Raw genomic sequence first — 22,272 nt, forward strand, 5'->3', positions numbered from 1 at the left:
AGATATGGTTCTAGAGTTTTTTCCTGCTCATATAAGAAAGTTATCGACCCGAAAAGGGTTTAAGAATTTCTAAAACGTGTGAATTTAGCAATTTTTGGCCAAAAATGTACGTGTGCAAGCGTGTGATCATCGCGTGTTATACACCACTAGAAAGAGCAGAAAATTTTCAATAAGATAGATATGTTTCTATAGTTTTCTCCCTATCAAATAAGAAGGTTGTTTAGAGGAAGAGTATTTAAGCGTGTCTGCGTGTAGGGATGGACATTAAGGGTGATTTAAGCATGACGCCGATAGATATTGACCGACGAAAACCCGGATTGAGATAGGTGAAGGAGCGCCCTTTCTGACTGAGATAACAGTTTTTTAAAATTCGGTTTCGTAACAATTGCACAAGGCCTTGAAGTTTGATAATTTTGAGCTATTTTAAGTACAGCGCGGTGTTCTTCATTTTTTATTGATCTTAATATCAACTTATCGGCAGACGAAAACCAGTATTTACGGTTTTAGATAGAGAAAGATTCAAGCTTTCAAGTGGTGCATTTAGTTTTTCGCTATCCCTAATTATAAGGAAGATATCAGCTAAGAAAGTAGATAGGAAATTACGGGTAAAAGTTTGTTGCTGGGAGGTTTGTTGCTATCGTCGCACGGGTTTATATTCAGTAAAATTATGAATTAATTAGGAATTAGAGGAGCCTATTTTCAACTGTTTGAACACTTATCACCTTATATTTACTTTGTAGTTAGTGGGTCAGGTAAATAAACATCAAATGACATTAAGTTCTAGTAAATCTTACGTTATTAACATACTTATAATAAAGAGTTAATTAGAACTCTAAGAAATTATTTCTGAATTAGTATGTGGGAAACAATTAATTGACCTTAAATAATTGCTTACGAATTGATTTTTATAATCGTATTTTTGTACGATTACAATACGTTTTCTTAACACGTATTTGAGAAGAAAAAAATTTTCACCCACTAACCTTAAGTCGTATACTTGTCCCATATAAAATCGAAGAAACAATCTATTAATAATCTTGTTTAGCGCCAGACAAAAGAACGAATAATTATTATTAATTCTTCGCCAGTTTATCAGTTGGTTGTTATTATTAATTAATTGATTTATAATGAATTGCTTACGAAACAAGTTCACGATTAAATCTTTTTATTCAACATTTTCTTTTCTTTTTTATTAAAAAAAAATCATGAATTTTACTGGATTAGACTAATCCAGTTTTGCAACATATTTGCAGGAATTTGTCACAGAATGCAAAGTCGTGATCGGAGTACAACCACTCGGATTACACATTCTAAATAGTTACCAAAATTTCCAACACGTTTACGAATCTGAACACATTTTCACGTTATTATTCTCTCCTAAAACGAGGATTTTACGAGACTTTATATTTTAGTACTAGTTTTAGTAGAATCTTTTTCTAAATTCTTAAAATTTTTCTATCTTTTGATGATGTACTATAGATAACTCAATTTTAACGACGTTGATCTCGATTTCTGATGCAACATTACTCGATGGCGCCACAAAAGACATTAAGCGGTCTTTTTATTTATAATTTTATTAAAACGCTAGCAGGCGATTAAAAACGTTTCGATCCTTGTTCTGCGTAGACATTGTATTTATTTTCAAGTTATATATAACCGAGAAAATCTAATTAAAGAACGGTAATTATATCTTGTGTTATGTATTATTAATCATATTAAAAAGTTTTCATCACCAAACATTGGTATGTATTCAATCATTTCTCTATTATTTTTTTTTTATAAATCTATTTCGGAAACCGAGATATTTATATATTATTGATAAACTGTCTTTTGGAGAAATATTCGTTTTATGCCAGCTTTATAAACATCTTATTTTGAATAAAACGACCGAAGTCCGGTCCCTCACACAAAGAACATCGACGTTTTGATTTGATTTTATAAGATATTCCAATTTTATCAATTGAATTTTTGTGCGTGATTAGAAATGTTTATACAGGATGTTATAAAAATATAGTATCATACAATAATCTTATTCTATAACAGACGTTATTATGAATTATGTTTCATTATAATTAATTAAAAATATTTATAATAAAAATGCTAAAAGCTTTCAAGAAAAGTTAATTAATTAAATTAAAATGGATCTAATCAGTTTAATTATACAAAGGAAAAGGGGAGTAAACGAAGGGTATCAACAAATGATTTTCCTACACTTGAAACAGATAAGCTTTAATTGTGCTTTAGCGGGTTCACCACTAAGACATTTTGATTAAAGTTTTCTATAAAACCATACAGTTTTCTAGTTATTTTTTACATATCTAATCATTTAATGTAATGTGTTTATATGTTACTGGCTAAAACTGATTTCAGGCAGAACTAGTTTTCCTAGGTCACATTAGTTTTTGCTATGTGTGTTAGGATTAATTAATCCAGCCTAGGATAACCTGATAATAAATTCACACTTCAGACTAAACTAGCTTTTATCCCTTTTAATATATTGTGCGCCACTTGGCCATTAGGGTACAGAATGGGCAAAATTGGATTTTGCTTATTTATTATGCCTATATAAAGACCTACCAAGTACATAATTATTTTAATTTTAGTCCATAGGACATTTTATCATTATTCATAACAACTTGAGTTTTATAAACGTTGTTTTGATATCCACTATTTCGTCAATTATACACAAATTAACAAATGCAAAATAATACAAATGACGCATTTCTTCTTTCTTTTAGACTTCACTTCAAATATTAAATATTTTCGTTTAGCCTGGGTTTTCCCCCAGGTTGAGAATTGAGTCATATGTTACTTCATATGATGTGTTCGTTCATCATCGTTTTATTATCCATTCATGATGTTCCATTTTCTCATTCACAAAGCTGTTAAGCATTCATTTTTATTTTAAGATAAAATAATTTTTTGAGATATTTTGAGAATATCTGAGAAATCCGGGTAAATTTTTCTTGTATAGTCGCGAAATAAGCTTAGTTTTTTTACAGATATTTTACAATCAACATCAGTAGAATAACTGTCTAAATTTGAGCTTTTCGATCGATTGGTTCGATTCGAATTGTTTTGGAGATAAAAGCTGTCAAAATACTGCTTTTCCTATAACGTTAATTGTTTTGTTTTCATTTTTTGTAATATGATACCATAACGCAAGAATCGTCCTTTACCACTGTTGAAATGAATTATTTATTTTTGCAGGATCTTAGGTTTATGATATTTTGAATCACAAAGAATTTTCCTGCTTGTTTAACAAAATCACGAGCTTCTAGAATATGTTGTGGGGATGCATTTTTTGTCACATGGATCGTATCCGCAGCAAATTGTTGCTCTTTACTGTTGTTTAGAAAATTATGTTTATTTAAAGTTATCCAGGTTCGATCACAACATATACACAGAATGTATAAAAACCTGCAAATCTCTGGATGCTCTGAATCAATAACAATATCTTTATATTAAGGTGCAAGGAAGTCTTTAAATTTCGTAAGGAGTACAATTTAGTCTTGAGTGGTATGCTTGTATGCTTGGTATGATCTTCATGAACTGTATAAATTTTAATTCTTTCAATCTTTTCAATGTCTGGGTTAGCTCTTTCTAGCAAACCTTGTGAATAAGCGTGAAGAGGCTGCCCACGTACAAGTTATGGTTCTTCCACATATGATATCAATTATCAACATTATACTACGATATCATACTACATTTGCGAATTATCCGTCATTAATAACATGGGTGTCATCTAATAACACATCCAATACTGTTGTAATACTATCAAAGCTGCATAAACTTTGTGAGATGGTCTTAATGTAACATGATGAACCTAAAATCATCCGATAGAAATTTAAGTTCCCAAAATAATATCAAAAATTACCTCTAAATAAGTATGTGTAATAAATTATCTGATGTTTTTCAATCTCTACAATATCATACCTTCAAAATATTTGATAATTTTCAGATGTCTTTCAGACCGGTCTTTGTAATAAAATTTAAAGTTTAACCCTTTGGAAGTATTAATAATTACCAGTATTTATTGTTAGTTTTCAATTATTACAAAACCAAGCCACAAGCGGGATTAACTTATCCTAACCTCTATTTATATTGTCGGAAGAAAAAGGAAAGAAAGCTAGTTTGTAAGTTGGCAGTGTAATCAAGTCATAGTTAAATCAAGTCATCTCAATGTAATTTAGCACATAATGGGTCCCTGCGGCACTGCTATCGAAATGCTATCAAGCCAAAACACCCTGTGATATATTAATTGCAAATTATCGCAGAAACAGCTCTAGACAAGTATGCAGAATTGAGAGGAGTTCAATTAGTATCTAGAATAACCGAGAATCGTCTTGCAGCCCATAGTACTATTAAAGTGATTACTCTTAAAAAAATCGAGAGGTACGAGGGAAAAAGTTGAGCTGTTGATTCGACATCTATGACACAATAGAAGTCGAACAATCTATCAAGAACTAAAAGAATAATAAGAAAACTCTATACAACTGTAATACAGTGGTGAACAACTAACAAATTCTATGCATGCACTGATAATGAAAGTATTACTGCACGGAGGAAGAGGCAATCCCGGAGGACTGGGAAAAAAAGTGTTATTACTCTATCTATAAAAAGTAAGATATACATATCATTAAACAATGACTACAACCTCTGGCAAAAAATATAATTGATGAATATCAAACGGAATATGACATTGATATACATATATAAAGTCTTCGTAGTAGTTCGATAAATAAACTGTACCAGATACTGCTCAAACTAGGGATACCACATAAATTAGTCAAAATGATAAAACCAACAATGGAAAATATTTCGAAAGACTTGAAACAAGGAGGCAGGTTGGTACCTGCCCTATTTAATCTCGCTCTGGAATACATAGTACGACATATAGACATCGGAAAGGACCTGCTAACTAATAATATTCTACAACGATGCAGATGACATTAAAATCTAAAAAAGGACACCACAATAACAAGGTTATTTAATCACGAACTGATCTTGGACAGCCAAATGTACAGGAAAAGACCAGTGGGGTTGGGTTGGGAGGTTAATCGATGGGAGGATGCTAACCAATAATATTCTACAACTTGATGCCTATGCAGATGACATTAAAATCTAAAAAAGGACACCGCAATAACAAGGTTACTTAATCACGAACTGATCTTGGACAGCCAAATGTACAGGAAAAAACCTCACTGGTTGGGTTGGGAGGGTAATCGATGGGAGGTTGGAAGATTGTACGCGATCTTCTGAGTATTTGAGTATGGACGATTGCGGTAGAAGATAGACAGGTGCGAAGGCAAACAAAATAAAGAAGCCTAACATCTAGTTTGGGCTATAGCACCATATGAAGAAGAAGAAGATCGAAACCAACCCATCTAAAGTAAAATTTACAGAACAAAATAAAGAAAGATATGGACACACCAAGACCTATGCGAGAATGTGACAAATTTGGGTTGCATCCTTCACACTTGAGTGTGGTTCATAAATTTAAATTCAGAAATTTATCAAAAACAGAAAAGACATGTTTTTATTGACTAACGGTTTTGGAGTAAACAAGATAAAGAGACGTAAATGGCTTTGAAATAACATCTAATAAGCAACAAAACATTAGATTAAGTTTATGTTGTCATTCCTGTTTTAACACTGCAGAAGCCGAAATCAACGCTTATCTAAAAAAGTTTTTTCAAAAGTTATGCAAAGGATTTTACATCACAAGTATCATCATCAACGTCATCATTAAGATGAACAATTTCAATTACAAAGTTTACAAAGTAGTGCACATCAAGGTAGTTTAAATGACAAAGTAATAATTCAACTTCCGTTGAATATTTAAATTCTGCAACCTCTACCAAGATATATTCCTAATATATTTGAAAGGTAGGATACTCGATATTATGATTATCAAAATAAACATCTTTTTCTTAAAGATAAAAGAAACTACTTATTGTAACACTTAGTAGAAAACACTTATGTGTATCATTATCAATAAACATAAATGAGATTTATCAATGCAAAAACTCAACTAAAATCAAGATAATGATCACTTGCAGTAAGAGAATATATACATCTCAACACCACTGAGATAATAAGAGATAATAATAATTACATTGCTGTCATTGCAATGCATCATGTCAATCACCATTAAACAGTGATAAATAAAAACTTTAATACTGGCAAACCTAAAGTAGTCATAAATAGATGCTAAATAATGAGGTATTTTGCTTTGTTAATTTTTTTTATTTAGTTTTTTGATAGTTTTGATCTTAAATCATTTTGGTCATCAAAATTTTTTAGACTTGACTAATGTTCTCTAGTAAGTAACTCGTGACGATTAAATTATTGAAATCAGTGTTTTGTCTGAGTGAAGAACAAAGTCTACGACACGACGGTTATTTAATCAGGTTATTTACACTTATTCCAATTATTTTTATTGATGTCTTTGGTATTTATAAATACACTATAAATAAAAATTTAAACCATAGGCACGTGCATTTTAAGACTCCTACTCAAATCGTGGTGTTCACGTTTTACAAATACTATGCGAATCACATTTTAGCAAATTATTTTCATAATTATCTATTAATTTTTACATCGGTTGGTACCAAATAAAACAATCTTTTTTAAATTTGTTAACACTATTATTGAAACACTCTGTGTATTAGGATATGTATTTAAAATACGTTATCTAAGTTCTTAAATTGTTATGTCTAAAAAATTATGAGATTGTTAATTTGGATCATATATACTAAAAAATGTCAAAGCTTTAATATTCTTTAAAAATTGCTGCACGATTTGAAACCCGTTCGTCTTGAAGAATTTCATCTATTGCTATCACGTGGAATCCATCGATGGCACGTAATGGAAGTTATAAAAATACCAACACGATTTATTTTTTCTTTAATAAATATATTATGTAAGATTTTGGTTTAAAACGAGGGGAATGTATGTAACAAGTTTTAATGTGTAATATTATATTACGTTGAAAGAATGAGGTATGTCCTTTGACTAAGAGACTAGTTCCACAGAAGCGTGCCTAGAATACTTTGTTGGGTATGGTTTCTAGTTTGGTGGAATCACAGCGGACTCGGGGTTTGAAAAGTTGAAATAGCTATCCCAATTATGCCGCAATGTCTATCCGGTGTTTCTCTGTTAGTAAAGGAACGTAACTTGCTCTTTGTACTTTTGGCTTTATATTTCTGAAAAAGATAAAGGTCTTCATCATGAATCCACAAGCTTACTTATTATTTTTCATCCATTTCAATGGTCATTTTTTATTATAAAAGATTATTAAAAAAAATAAATATTATTTTTAGGTAATGTTTGAGTAAATTTCGATATAAACCAACAAAGCCATGTTGAAAATAATTCAAAAAAAAAACCTGGATAAAATGTATTCAAATCGTATATCGCCTTCCGTAATCAACCTTCTTTAATTCAATTTTAAATAATTTAATTTCTTTTCAATCAATTTGCCACTAATTACTTTTACAGTCTTTAAAGCTCTATTTTAGTAAAATCAAATTTGTTGTATTTATCTATTCTAATAATATATCTTTTTAAGTTACAGATACAGATGATGTATATGCCCGTGTACTTGGTATGCGCGGCGCTAATAATCGCGGTAAAAGGTGAAGAACTTTCGTCATCATCGAATTATTATGGTGGTCAAATAGAACCTGTGGATTTGATAACCGAACAAGAAACAATGCGATTCTTATTTCCAAGACTTGCAAAGATCCGACCGACAAGAAACTGGGACGAACAATACTATAACATTCCAGACGTACAATCTAACAGCATCGAACAAGTAAGTACAAAAAGAACTTAAAACAAACTCTAACTAAATTCCTTTTGACACATCGCAACAAAATTGATTTTGTTTTTCGTTTCAGATTTCGTTATCGTCCGAAGGACGTTTCAAAAGGACCGAAGGATTGAAAGGAAAGCCATCGCTTTCGTTTGTAAACTCCTTGGACGTGTTACGTAACAGGCTTATGTTGGAGATCACGCGAAAAAAGGCGCAAGAAGGTGTTAACCGCAATCGAAATCTTTTATGTAAAATCGGCAAGAGATCTCCGTTGATCGATCAGGAAGGTTGCGAGGATGTTAACGATAAAATATTCCTACGTAAATATTAAAAAGAAAAAATAAGATAGAAAAAATTCGTGGACGTTCTCTTTCGCTCCTATTTCAGCTTTATCAAAGAAATAAATAAAAAAAAAACATAAAAAAATACAATGAGTAACGTATATTATAAATTACAAAAAAAAAATAAGATCTCTTCAAAAGAATCATGTAACATTCCTAAATAGTCTTAGAGGTAGCGGTTAGAAAAGAAACCGTACTTAAAAAAATAATTCCAGGTGTACTAGTCATTAGATTGTAATGTTTTGTTGAGCATATTTATTATTTGTTTTATTTTGGACAGTATTAGCTTTACGGCCTACGAAACAGTATTAATTCCTATTTAAAGCCGTGTCCACGAAGCTCTCTTCGTCTATTTATTCTTAAACATTACCAGATATAATAAAAAGAACATTTATTTTAATGAGACTAAAAAAGCACAAGACCAGCATCCTATTAAGTGGACATAACAACGATTAACTTATGTAATATACTACTTAGTGTCGAAATGTAATTTATATTATTCGTTAAATTTATCAGCTATTTAAATTTTTTTTTCTTACTGTATAATAAAAATGTACAAATAATAAGTGGAATTCAAAATATATCTTTGTTTTATTGTTTAATCATCCTTCAACAGATCAAAAAATGTATATATTATATATTCTTTATGATGTCATTTCATTCTTAAACGTTGATTTTATTACATTCAATGTATTTGGTGGAAGTGTAGCAAATTTTTTCGAAGAAGTTACTAAATTACATAAAACATGTAGTAAAGACCAAAATAATAAAGGATCTATTGCAAAAAGCTACAACATTTTTTATGATGAAATGGAAAATAAAAAAGCCATTACCACTCTTCATATAAACGTTTGATACAAATAAAATACAAATAACGTATAATAACGTTTGATACAAATAAAAGTTACAAAATCGCCGAAATCATGGGAATGATAGTGGAATTATCACCACTCAAATAATCAAAATGAAGCAAAGTGCATGGAGATCACTTTCCATGCTTTTCAAATGCGATGGAGATCTTCTCACCGAAAAATATGTAAAGGAGAACAACGTTCTCTTAAACTGCTAGATTTGTGGCAAAAGGCATACTGCTAATATAGATGCTACAAAATAGCAGTCGAACTTAGAAACTCAAAATAGGAAAAACAACAAGAATCCTCCCTATCCAACAACAAAAAACTAAAAGATCAAAATAGTAACTACACAGAAGGTCATCACAAGCAAACTTCTCAATCAGAAACAGTACAACGAGAACCAGATGCAAAGGGTTGCCAAAATGCAAGTGATACGATAGATATACATCAGATTATCTTAGAAAAACCATTATTATTAGACATGATAAGATTGAGACTACCAACACCAAAGGCATAAGCAAGAAAACTAATAGTCTTCGTAAATGACTTGGAATACAAATCCCACCCCAACCCTACGTGCTGCCTTAATAAACCATAAAATTGATGTATGTCTCGTTTCAAAGACGCACTACACATGGGAAAGCTGTTTGAAGCTACGAGACTACACTGTATATAACGCCATACATCTCAAAAATAGTGCAAAGGGATAGTTTAAAGTACTAATTCGCATTACAAAGATACAAAGATACAAAAAGACGAAGATCAGGTTTCATCAGTTAAAGTTATGGCTAAAAACAGCACATCGCACTAACCGCCACTTATTATCCTCTAAGGCGAAGCCCTCAAACAATCATAAGAAAGAAAGAAATCTCATCTTAATAACCTCGCTGACAAATTATGACATGTTTAAAACGTTCTTGCAACAAACTATAAACTTAAGAGTCTCACTGATGGCCTGATGGAATCGAAGTGGAAAAATTCAGTTGCAACTCAAAAATTCAAGAAACCGCTTCTTGAGTATTACACCAAAATTTACATAAAAAGACTCGAGTGGAAACTGTTAGCTACTCTCGTTAAGAGAGTTAATAAATAAATTAATAGTTCATAAATAACGGCAGATTAAGAGATCCGCTAGTAAACACTGAATTAAATAAAACAGCGGGACAATTAGTACCTATCTAAACATGCTAACGAATGATGCAAGCACTGATTATTTCTTATGAAAAAGCACTAAAAGTCTCTAGTGACCAAGAAAGCATATTCCTCAAATAGGAGTAGAAAATGAATCTTGAACAATAAACTCCTCACAAGAAGCTATTTATGGATTATCTAAAAAAACCTTTCAACCTAATTGGTCAATTTCAAACGCAAATATCCAAAACATGGCGTCGATTGTAAGCGAGTCAGAATGGATACCATTTGTATGACCAAAAAAAGTAAGCAAACATAACTAAAGTCCAAAGAAAGCACGAGATAAATTTGATATCGAGTGCTCTACTTAAACAACTACCCAGAAAAACGATGTGTCCTAGTCCTCTAGAAAATAGCAGAGTTAAGACTTAAATCAGGCAAATAAACGATGTTACTTCATGTCAAAGATATTTGACAAAATTAATGCTTAAACGATTAACACCAATGCTTGCGGAAAGAACCATCATTTCGACACATCACTTTGCTTTTCGAAGCGGTCACTCAACCATCCAACAAGTACATAGAGTCTCTAATATTGCTGAAAGGACTCTAGAAGAAAGAAAGTTGTGATCAGCAATATTCTTGGATATCGCGCAAACGGTCTATAAAGTTGAATGGCATGAAGAACTATTCCACAAACTCGCACTACTACTTCCTATGGAAAATAATTAGTTAATAATATTTATAATATCATATTTATAAGGGCGCTGCTTCAGAGTCAGACAAGAAGGTAGCTACTTTTCTCTTCTCGTACTCTTTTCTTGTACTTAGTTCAATTTTACCTGATATATACCCAGTGATATCTTTATACCGGACGAGGTCACCATGATAATTTTCGCCGATGACACCACTTTGGTAGACAGTGAAAATTATGGAGAAGTGACTGAAAAGTTACAGAATGCTATAAACTAAACTGACGAATGTGCTAAAATCTAGCGAATAAAGATAAACGAAGGAAAATGTATCGACATAAAGTCACTTTATGTGGATAGAATTATCGTGTCATATTCTGACACATATAAGGTCATGAGATTTATGTCCAGTAGTAGACAAACATGTAAATACATGTAAAGCTATTTGACAATGATGATGATTCTGACACAGCTAAATACCTTTCCATTACGCAGGATTTGAATCTTCGGTAGAAAATCACGTCCACAAAAAGCAGAAGCACCAATAGCTAGCCGCGGTTCAAAAACACATGTTAAAACAAGCTGCTCATATACAAGAAAAGTTTGATGCCGTGGACCTATGGTATTTAGATAGGTGGTACACTAAACAAAACAATATTGAGCCGGTTTAAAAGATCAGATCCTTCTGACCTAGTGAAGTGACTAAAAACCATAGTTTTTATCTTTTTACCAAACCTATTTGAAGTGATAAAAGTAACAACCAAATAGACTAAAACAGACTGAACCAAAGAGTGACGATGTAGGATTTATATACACACATGTAAATAATTTAGATTCAAATATAAAAATAGCTTTAAAAAAATTTAGGTAATTCATTTCAAGCATGCCCAATAAACATGGAATAAGGTATTTGCTCTGGCTGATGATATTCATCAATACTCATAATACGACATGGAAATCGGGTTCGACAGAAACATTTGTAAGAGTACCAATTTGTCACTGGCGTCCTGGGGGGTTCCATTTGTGATTGCAGCGGGCGTGAAAAAAAAACATGCCATACATGTTAGCGTTGAGGTAACGTTACTAAAGAAAACGACTTTTAGCTCTTGCCAAAAACTATATTCGACTGCCTTATTCAAAATACAGTGAGCAACTGACTCACTTCCGGTAAAATTTATCGTAAGTAAACCGGAGAATTATACAAAAAGTAATTCTTAGTCACTCCCGAACAAAGAGCTCCCCCGACCGTCCTGGGTATATTCCGACGATAACATACATGGCATTTTCTTAATTTCTTATTAAAATGGTTACATTTACAAGACGTACTTTCTCACAAGATGTACCACTTGCTAAAAACGCTCACTATCGATTAACCCTAAGAAACTCAGCTCTCCTCAATGTAATCTTATACCAAGCTTACCGAGTAATGCACTTACCATGTAAAACAGAGAAACTGACGATCGCATTGACCGAACGTTTCGAGAGCAATTAGAATAACACGGGAACTGAATCCGAGGGCTATATGGATATATGCAACAGAGAAAAGTTGGCTCATAGAAAGATTATCTAGTGCACGATGTCGAATTACGCATACAAAGCATTACAAAAAAAATAACAATTAACATACTGAATCTGCTGATCTATATATTTTTATTCGGGACATAGCTGATTCGACGGCGATCAATAGATTGGAAGCTGCAAAAACTAGTTTCTACTTGAAGCGTACACAAATTACACCATATATGATTGTTTTTTACAATGTCATTTATTTGATCATGAAGTGTGACTGGTGCCCAATACCTGTTCTGGTAATACGTGCGTAATATATATCCTCTGATGGAACCAAGGTTTCTTTAAACTGCACTACTCTATCTCTCAACATTGAAACCAACCCATACACATTGCGGTTTCTGGTACAGATAAGATCAGACAGTAATAGGTTCTTTGTTAATAAAACCCTCTGTTGCCAAAATCGAAAATCGTCTAGAGCTTCTGAACTCGTCTTCTTCGAGTCTTCATAACTGTACGGCCTAAAGAACATAAGGTTACCTAATTCCCTATGCCTCTGTAATATGGATTATTACCCCGCAGATTGACGTCACTAGTTCGATACAGTCAGAGTAAAAGTTAGCCTATATGTGTCTACACTGTGGTACAGTCTATATAAAATATTTAAACCTCGCATCATGTTGTTCATAGAACTAGCTGCGTCACTGACCCACCTTGCCTCTCAGAGGAGGAGAATCGGCATTGGGTAACCTTATGTTCTATAGACCTTGGCTGTAAGGAGTCTCATTACAGCACCCGTTTGAGTAGTGTAATAAGTTTCAATACCGTCGCGAATTACAAAAAAAAAATATGTACAAGAATACAAAATGATTTCTATTTTTTTAATTATTTATTTATGCTATTATACTTGCTAACGAATAGAATAACTTGAGGTCTTCACTATAAAAATCAGATAAAATCAATTATCACACCATAAATCGAATTTGTGTACTCAAATTCTTATAATTTCTTTATAATTTTCTTCTTAAGCTTGATCTTATCATCCTCTTCAAAAGGCTTACCATAAAAACTTATTTAGCATCTTGCGTTTTCCAAGATAAATAAGTATTGAATATCAAAGCGACAGATTGGACGAGAAGTACTTGATGTTTAAGCGGGACAAAATAAAAGTTAACCAATTGAACGAGCGGGAAAAGTTTGTAGTTTGTCATAAGGATATCGAAGTAATTTTTTTTTATACCAGCAATAGTATCATCTACTGTTTTTCCTTGAATCAATCCCAATGTGAATAAACACACTACCATTGAACATGGAGCAAAACAACATTGATCAAAAAATACTTTTTTTAATGCTGCTTTCGGATCTTTTGCTGATACCAATTTTGATAATACTGTGTACCAAATTATTGAAGAGGGGCCCTATAAAAAATATTCATTGGATTTAGAAAAAAGGTTGAAAGTAAATTAAAGCCCTTTATAATAAAACATTTATATAAACTATAACTAAATACATTTTTTTACTTTTCCACTATTTTTTCTGTTGACGAATGGGTTTTCATAGACAAATAAGTATTAAAAACTAACGCAACAAATTGAACAAGAAGAACTTGATGTTTTAACGGAACAAAATAAAAATTTATCAATTGTACAGCTGGAAATAACTTATAATTCGTTATTAACACATCTTTATAATTGTTTTTTATATCAGAAATTATCATTTCACTTTCATTCCCTTTAGCTAACCCTATAGCATATAATAACACCACTATAAAACTTGGTGCAAAAACACATTGATCCAACACAACTTTTTTAAGTGTCCCCCTAGTATTAGTTGATACAATTTTTCTAGCAAGAAATCTATACCAAGTACTTGTAGTTGGACCCTAAAAAAAATTATTGATTGTAAAACCGTTATACAAAAAAAGGATATACAAGAAATGGTTAATTGGATATTAATTTAATTTAAAAACTGTTGCGCGCATTTACACATTTCAAAATAAAACAAGGGTTCATTAAAATTGTACTTACCACTAAAAAGAATCCAAGGCAAGCAAATTGTCTAGTTCGTCTCAAATCTATTTCATTAAAAGATCTTTTGTATATAACAGTTTGTGCTATAATATCACCTGCACTCATTAAAATCGCAGTTTGAATTGCTGGTCTAAGAAATGGCTTGATTTTACTTATAGCGGACATGATATAGGCTTATAATGTTAATCAATGACGCAAAAAGTAGATTAAATTATTTGTCACCGGTTAAGCTAATTAGTATGAATGTTAAACCCAAGAATTTGATATTAGTTGACGTAAATTAAAATTATGTTAAAGCACGTGGAATTTTGTAAGTTGACAGAAGTCAAAATAATTGTGAAGTTAGTTACTACTTTTGACAATAAAGATTTTTGCCTTTAAAATATTTACATATTAATCTGTTATAATTACTAATTATAATGTATAATTATTAGTGAAAACTTAAACATTAATTAACGCAAACCTAATTAAAAAAGGAAAAAGGGAAGATGACTTAAGTACCCCATAACAATTGTGAACTTAGCTGCATTAAATGGATTAAATGTGAGGTTAAGGAACAACACACATGTAAGTTATAAATTTAAAAATAGTTAAATTTGCCATAACAACCGTGTATGATGTTATAAAAATTCAAAATATATCAATTCACTCATATCATCAATCTAAATGTCACATGAGTCTGTAAAATTTTTGTCCAAATTCTAAAATAAAAGCATGCAAGTTACTTGAAGGTTAAAAAAAAGATGTTTTCGGTTTTATTTCGTGCAATGGGCAGAACGATACGAAACTCTGGAAATAACTTACCATGTTTGAGAAATCTTCCAAATTACCGTATAGTTCTGTTAGGTGCAGCCACTGTTACCCTTGCTAACAACAGTAATGCTAATAATAAAGACAAGAAAAAATGCCATAAAGAATCTACGCCCATTCCGAAAGATATTAAAGCCGCCTGTAATAAAAACGATGAGTCCCTGAAGGAGTTAATGCATGTTTTGTCTGAATGTATAAAAGAAATTAGTAAAGAGTATCAAGCCAATCTTAAGAAGCAAATAGAAATCATCAACAATTGTACAAAAGTGGGTCCAATTGGTGAGCATTGGGATCAACTTACTCATTATAGGGTTGTTGCTAATGAGCTTCGACAGGAACTCACAAAATATGAAATCTTAGTGCAAAAAGTTGGTCAAATGGCTTATAACCAAGCAGTGACTTCTTTATTATCAGGGGTCGAAAACGCCATGGATCTTCTTGATGTGGATTTCAATTATTTAGAGAAAACTGTTAGCCAGTTATCTCGAGATAATTATCAATGGGAATCTAAATTATTGTACGCAAATAGAGATAGTATTTTACATCAAAAATGATGTAATAATCTTAAAGAATGTATAATGAATAGTAACTATTAAAAATTTCATCACTTATTTTTTGTTTTAATTATTTTATTTTGTATTTTCTTTTTTAACAGAATGAGTACCCAAAAAGGAAATAACACACGTTCAAGGCCACAAAAACATCAAAATAAATCATCTTTCAAAAACTCCCTTCACGATACAAGTCATCGAACGAAATTCATCAACAACATTCAAGTCAGTGATGTTTGTACGAGATGTAAAGACGTAATCGAATGGAAAATTAAATACAAAAAATATAAACCACTTACTCAACCCAAAAAATGCGTCAAATGCGAACAAAAAACCGTTAGAAAAGCGTATCACGTAATGTGTAGGGATTGTGGAAAAAAGTTAAGTGTTTGCACGAAATGTTGTCAATCAAAAGAAATTATTCCAGCCCCTCCAGATCAGGAGGAACAATTAAAATTGGATAAAGAACTTCAAGTTCTTTTACAATCATTATCAGAAAGGAAACGAAGAACTTTTTTAAGATATATGAATAAAAAAGAAAAAGACTTGGGGGAGACTTCTGAACAGAAAAAGGATGATTTAGTTAAGAAATTAAACGAATTAAATGTTAAAGATGATTCTGAATTTGGAGATTTAGATGATGATGATGATTATAATGATGAAGAAGATGTTAGCGATTAATTATTATAAAAAATAAAATTAATTTAATATAAAAATCTGTCATTTAATTCCTGTCAATGTCAATACATAACCTAAAATTTTTCTTTAATTTGTAGTTTTTTGAAATAACAAAAATAAAGTTTATTACATGTTTTTTTTATGTATATATTATAATTCTAATTAGTTTAAATTCGAATAAATGATATATTTACATTAAAATAACATCTTTAAAATTAAGAAGAACTTATATACGGAGTGAAGTTAGTTACGTTTATTTAAACGTCAAAACCTGCTGCTATTTCTAACCCTGGTTTCTATAGATTTTTTCGTTTCTAAAGATATTTGTTAACTAAATTCGTTTAAAAAATGAGTAATCAAAAAGATGATATGGCCATGGAAGTAGAGCCAACGCCGGAAACGTCAAAAAACGTAAGAATGGATGTTTCGGAGCCGGAAAAAAATGTTATGGCCCCCGGTACGACGGGGTCCGTAACTTGTTCCCTTCACCCTTTGGTAATTATGAACGTTTCTGAGCATTGGACCCGCGAAAGAGCACAAAACGCCTCCGTACAAAGAGGTAAACAAATTAAATTTTAATTTTTAAATTCTAACCTAAAATTTTTTTAGTTATTGGTGCCCTTATTGGAAAGCAGAAAGGAAGAAATATCGAAATTATGAATTCGTTTGAATTGGTTTTTAGTGTTATTGGTGAGGATGTTATCATAGACAGGGATTATTATAATATGAAGGAGGAACAATGTATAATTTTGAGATGAAATCTGCTTATTAGTATTTATTTGTTATTATTTTTAGTTAAACAAGTTTTTAGTGAAATGGATTTTATAGGATGGTATACAACTGGAGATTCTGTTAGTGCAACCGATATTAAAATTCATAAACAGATATGTGAAATTAACGAATCACCTGTTTTACTTAAATTAAACCCCTTCGATAAAAATATTGATGTAAGATAAAACATGAATTAATTCTTTTAATAATCAAATTAATATTTTAGCATTTACCTGTTAGTTTATACGAGTCAGTTATAGATTTGATAAATGGTGAGGCAACTATGTTATTTGTTTCACTTACTTACACATTAGCAACAGAAGAAGCTGAAAGAATTGGTGTCGATCACGTTGCTAGAATGTCATCAACAGATGCTGGAGAAAGCTCTTTAGTCGCCGAACACTTAACAGCACAACATAGCGCTATAAAAATGTTGTATTCTAGAGTACGTTTGGTTTTGGAATATATGAAAGCGGTTCAAAAGAAAGAATTTCCACCCAATCATGATATTTTAAGGGAAGCTTATTCTTTATGTCATCGTTTACCTGTTGTTCAAAGTCCAAGATTTAGACAAGATTTTTATAATGTATGTAATTTGATTAGGTACTGTTTTATACTGGGAATTTCATATAACTCACAATATATGCAAGTTATAAAACTACTATGCACTTACACTGTCCCACATAAAATGCAACATAGCTTAATAGTAAAGTCATTGGGTAGTTTTGCAAAGGAAAAGGTTTTTTTTATTCATATTATGCATAGCACAATAAAATTGTATAACACCTAGAAAAACATACTAATTTGTTACTTATTTTTGACACAAAATTAAACAAGATAATCTTTTGCAGATTTTCCTAGTGGCCCAGTCTGCTTTACACATAATATAGATAAATATTGTCATATTTTTATTGTTTTAAGATCAAAACACCAAAAAGGCGCGCACTGCGATACGCGGAACACATTTATATCGGTTTTTGTTATAATTCCGGTCATCTTCTGAAGGCGACACAGGACATCATCGTTGTCGAGACGGACGGCCTCGATGTTCTGATGATTGTGCATTCTCTTTTCATGTTTATATGCGAATGATGCAATTTCCAAGTCGTGATGGAGGTCGGTGTTTCTTATACACATTTTTTTAATGGAACACCTGTATATTTTTACATATTTGAATTTGTCTGTTTTCAAGGTTTATAAATAACTTTACTTTTTGCAATTTGATTCGGTCGTTCTCGAGTTATTCGAATTTTTCTAGAAAAATCTGCTCCAGTAGACATTTGTTCAAAAAATCAGAGAACACTCGATTTTTGGGATATCAATTTAGGATTCAGAACATGCTTAAGCAACATGATGGAGTATGTTTTGGTGTCTAGAACGGCTGTATAGAACGTTTGGTTATTTTACTATGGCACGTAAACTTTTCGAAATGTGGAAGTACCATAACTTTTTTTTTTTAAATGGCACCCACTATATTTTATTACTTAGTCGTCTTCGGTGTCTCATTTTACATCTTTTATATCCCATATGTCCCATACCTAACATTAATAGTTTTGGAGATAATTAGGGTTTTTTGAAAAATGCGTAGTGTACCATGAAAAACAAGCCTTCTTAATGAGTTCTTGTCAAAGACTCACTTGTTTACGTTACTTGATGTATGTGAGCTAATAATTATCTGTTAAGTCCCTTAACAGATAGTCCCTTCTTCCGCTGCATTATCTACTACATTTTTTGGTCAGCTTAAGACGTGATTAATTCGTCCAAAATGCAAAAAATTTGCTTCTATTCTTCTAAATTTACCTTTTGTCATCAGAGGTAAATCTGGATAGTTTTCATTAAACATCCTGCAAGTTCTACTAAGAACTTTGTCGCACTTTCCGTGCACAAACAAAAATTAAGGATTTCTTCATTTGTATAAACATTATTTACGTTATTAATATCCATTTTAACTGGTTTTAGACTCACAAGCATCAAACAACATAAATCAGACTTTGACGTTTGTCAAGTCATTAAACATTTGTTTTCCATAGCACACTAGGTTAATATCGATATGATATGATTTTTCAAAAAACCCTAATTATTTCCCAAACTATTAATGTTAGGTATAGGACATATTGAGGATAAAAGATGTAAAATGAAACGTCGAAGACGACTAAGTAATAAAATATGGGGGATGCTATTTAAATAAATGAAGTTATGGTACTTCAAATTTCATCAGACTTGCATTTGTGTTGCAGGTACAACCCCACAGTTGGATTCCGTATGATCATTATGGTTTTAATATTTGCTTGTATATTAGCAACTTGTTTCTTAGTGATAACGTTGTTTTTTTGCCAATAAGCCAATATAGGTGTCTAAATTTGATATCAAGTTCCTCACGTATTTTTTGACGAGAGCTTTCCATTTGAGTTTGGCATCCAGCGTCATACCAAGATATTTTGTGGTGTCGGCATAAGGGACTGTATTACCATTTATGTGTACTGGGACAATGGTTACTTTCTTATAAGTAAAGTTTATGTACACTGTTGGAACTAATTCACGAGCACACCCTATATAATCTGAACGCGTAAAGATAAATCCATAATATTTTCGGAGCACAAAGGTTTACTGTAGACGAGTTTATTCAGCGAGTTTCGAGTTGTTCCGTTGTGCTTCCCTACGTCCGACCGCACATCGGGCGTGTTGTACAGACCTTTGTGCAAAAGCACCGTATACGAATGCCTCTATGGCCGGCTCGTTTTCCGGATCTGAATCCAATCGAACATGTTTGGGACATGACTGGTCGGAGACTTCAATGTTATCCGACTTCCCCGGCTAACGTTGAGGTGGCATAGTTGGCCATCCCTCTCGCTACAATACAGCGACTTATAGACTCCATGCCACGTCGTGTAGCGATGGTACGCGAAGCTCACGGCGGATACTCTCACTATTGATGTTTCTCCTCCCAGCAGAGTTGTGCCGCTGTCCATGTGAGAGTACGTTACACTACTTTAGTACTACTTCCATACCCAATTTTATTGCGCTAGACACACGCGTTCAGATTATGCAGGGTGTGATCGTGAATTATTTTCAACAGTGTATTTCGAATTGGAGATGTATGTGTTTTTTTTGAACTTTAAGCTTTCTTGTTGCCTTCCACAGAGAATAATTAGTACTGGCATTGTCAGTAACGTCTTTTAAGTAATTTTGAATGTTATTTTGTTTATGGCTATCTGTTCATGCTCTTAATTCAGCTGTTATTTTATTTAATTTAGTTTTATCACTAGGAATTCTATTGGTTTGCCATTTCTTTCTTGATTTCCGTTTTTCTGCAATTTTGTCTCTAATGAATTTAGGATAAATATTAGATTTAGGTTGTGGTGTTAAAATAGGTCTTGAGGCCCAGGCTGCGTTTTGTATGTCTTTGAAGAACTTGTCTACTTACTCGTCAACGTCTTCGTTTGTTTTCATAAAAGCATTAAGATGAATTTTATTATCTAATGTTTGTGGAAATAGATTCCAATTAGTCAATTTATTAGTTAGTGATAAAAAGGGTTCTTTGTTACATACTTTGTTATTTAGAGTAATAATTACTGGTTAGTGATCTGAGTCCAGCCCTAGCTCCTCTTCTATGTTTACGAAGTTAAGCGATATATTTTTCGATATATCAAGCAGGTCCGGAATTTTACTTCTATCTGTTGGCCAGTAAGTTGGCTTACCAGTGGAGAGCACCTCACAATTTAGGACCCCTATTGCTTGTTTCAGTTCTCTTTCTTTTGTATTTGTCAAGCGAGAACCCCAAGACATATGTTTTGCACTAAAGTCTCTTCCAAGTATAAATTTGTTTTCTAGATATAGTAGAATTTTCTGATAATCTTCTCTTTTGAGATTATGTCTCGGCGGTGATATACAGATATTAAGACATTAGCAGTTTAAACTTTTACCACTACAGTTTGATGTTGTTCAGTACTAATTGTATTGTTCAAATAGTGGTCAATATTACCTTTAATGATAATTGCACTTCCACCTCGAGCCGCATTACTCGGTTTCTCTCTGATAAACTCCGAGTTTCTGTCTTATGACCCACAGCTAAACCCGACTGTTTCTAGTTCTAAGTCGAGTGTTAGTTCTACTTTTCGTTCAATGAAAATATACTACAATCTAACACTGAATAACAATTATAAGTAGAACTAACAGTAGACATAGATCTAGAAACATTCGGATTTAGCCGCATTTCTCTCAAGATGGCTAAACCCGAATGATTCAAGTTCTAGGTCTTGTGTTAGTTCTAGTGATAGTGCTAGTGTAAGACTAGAACTAACACTAGACCTAGATCTAGAAACATTCGGATTTAGCCGCACGTCCCTTAAGACGGCTAAACCCGAATGATTCTAGTTCTAGGTCTTGTGTTAGTTCTAGTGCCAGCGCAAGTGTAAAACTAGACCTAGAACTAGAAATATTCGGGATTAGCCGTGCGTCCCGATACTTTCTAGTTCTAGGTCTAGTGCTAGTTCTAGTTTAATGAAAATATGCTATAATAGTGATATTTTATGCTAACTGACCCTACCTACCAGCCGTCTTAAAAGAGGGACGGCTAAACGGAATGTTTCCAGGGCTAGTGTTAGTCTAATTTCATTTGTTATTCAGCGCTAGATTGTTGTATATTTTTATGGAACTGTAACTCCCCGTATTGACATGTATTATATATTATATTAACATGTTGCATTTTATGTGAGACAAAGAAAGTAAGTACGCCCTGGTTTCTATGGAAATATATGTTTGTATATTGCATCTTAAGTGAAATTCACTGTATGAAGTGCCTAACATATTAATATGAATATTAATTAATTCTGCTTTATCAAATAGACTCTTAATATATTTGAATTATTTTTATGTATTTTTCTTTTAGCAATGTAATGATGTTGGTTTAATGACATATTTGGGAACATTAACAAAAGGATGTAATGATTTGAATCAATTTGTGAATAAATTTAATATACTTTATGATCGACAAGGTATGGGAAGAAGAATGAGAGGAATCTTCTTTTAACTCATAAGAAATTTTTGTAATTAAATGCTTTCAATGAAGATTTTTAGCTTTAGATCT

The 22,272-nt window shown here is 32.1% G+C and overlaps 4 protein-coding genes across 7 annotated transcripts in view; 3 read left to right on the top strand and 1 right to left on the bottom strand.

The window, feature by feature from the left end:
- LOC111420432 (diuretic hormone 44) overlaps nucleotides 1-8,741 on the top strand; it is a 107,448-nt gene extending 98,707 nt beyond the window's left edge. For 2 of the 3 annotated variants that reach the window (XM_071196731.1, XM_071196732.1), the window contains exons 2-3: nucleotides 7,574-7,819; nucleotides 7,905-8,741. In XM_071196731.1, coding sequence (XP_071052832.1) covers nucleotides 7,586-7,819; nucleotides 7,905-8,150 — 480 coding nt within the window. In that variant the 5' untranslated portion in view covers nucleotides 7,574-7,585 and the 3' untranslated portion in view covers nucleotides 8,151-8,741. The remainder of the gene's footprint in view (nucleotides 1-7,573; nucleotides 7,820-7,904) is intronic. The other variant, XM_071196733.1, reaches the window with a different exon arrangement.
- A 5,077-nt stretch (nucleotides 8,742-13,818) lies between these two features.
- Nucleotides 13,819-14,716, bottom strand: LOC111420616 (Mitochondrial inner membrane protein MPV17). Its single transcript, XM_023053644.2, has 2 exons — nucleotides 14,374-14,716; nucleotides 13,819-14,228 (listed from the first exon to the last, which is right to left on the bottom strand). Exons 1-2 carry the CDS (start codon nucleotides 14,539-14,541, stop codon nucleotides 13,863-13,865), a joined length of 534 nt encoding a protein of 177 aa, XP_022909412.1. The 5' UTR covers nucleotides 14,542-14,716; the 3' UTR covers nucleotides 13,819-13,862.
- Nucleotides 14,717-14,775: 59 nt separating this feature from the next.
- Nucleotides 14,776-16,551, top strand: LOC111420609 (uncharacterized protein C9orf85 homolog). Of its 2 annotated transcripts, none has more exons than XM_023053632.2 (2): nucleotides 14,776-14,943; nucleotides 15,842-16,551. In XM_023053632.2, exon 2 carries the CDS (start codon nucleotides 15,843-15,845, stop codon nucleotides 16,416-16,418), a length of 576 nt encoding a protein of 191 aa, XP_022909400.2. In that variant the 5' UTR covers nucleotides 14,776-14,943; nucleotide 15,842; the 3' UTR covers nucleotides 16,419-16,551. The 2 variants fall into 2 exon arrangements, with proteins under 2 accessions (XP_022909400.2, XP_071053238.1); XM_071197137.1 differs by lacking the exon at nucleotides 14,776-14,943 and adding an exon at nucleotides 14,950-15,771.
- A 108-nt stretch (nucleotides 16,552-16,659) lies between these two features.
- Nucleotides 16,660-22,267, top strand: LOC111420332 (COP9 signalosome subunit 6). Its single transcript, XM_023053310.2, has 5 exons — nucleotides 16,660-16,974; nucleotides 17,025-17,156; nucleotides 17,211-17,362; nucleotides 17,413-17,772; nucleotides 22,075-22,267. Exons 1-5 carry the CDS (start codon nucleotides 16,764-16,766, stop codon nucleotides 22,213-22,215), a joined length of 996 nt encoding a protein of 331 aa, XP_022909078.1. The 5' UTR covers nucleotides 16,660-16,763; the 3' UTR covers nucleotides 22,216-22,267.
- Nucleotides 22,268-22,272: the final 5 nt, after the last annotated feature.

This window comes from Onthophagus taurus, chromosome 6, assembly GCF_036711975.1.
Source record: "Onthophagus taurus isolate NC chromosome 6, IU_Otau_3.0, whole genome shotgun sequence".
Classification (NCBI taxonomy): domain Eukaryota; kingdom Metazoa; phylum Arthropoda; class Insecta; order Coleoptera; family Scarabaeidae; genus Onthophagus; species Onthophagus taurus.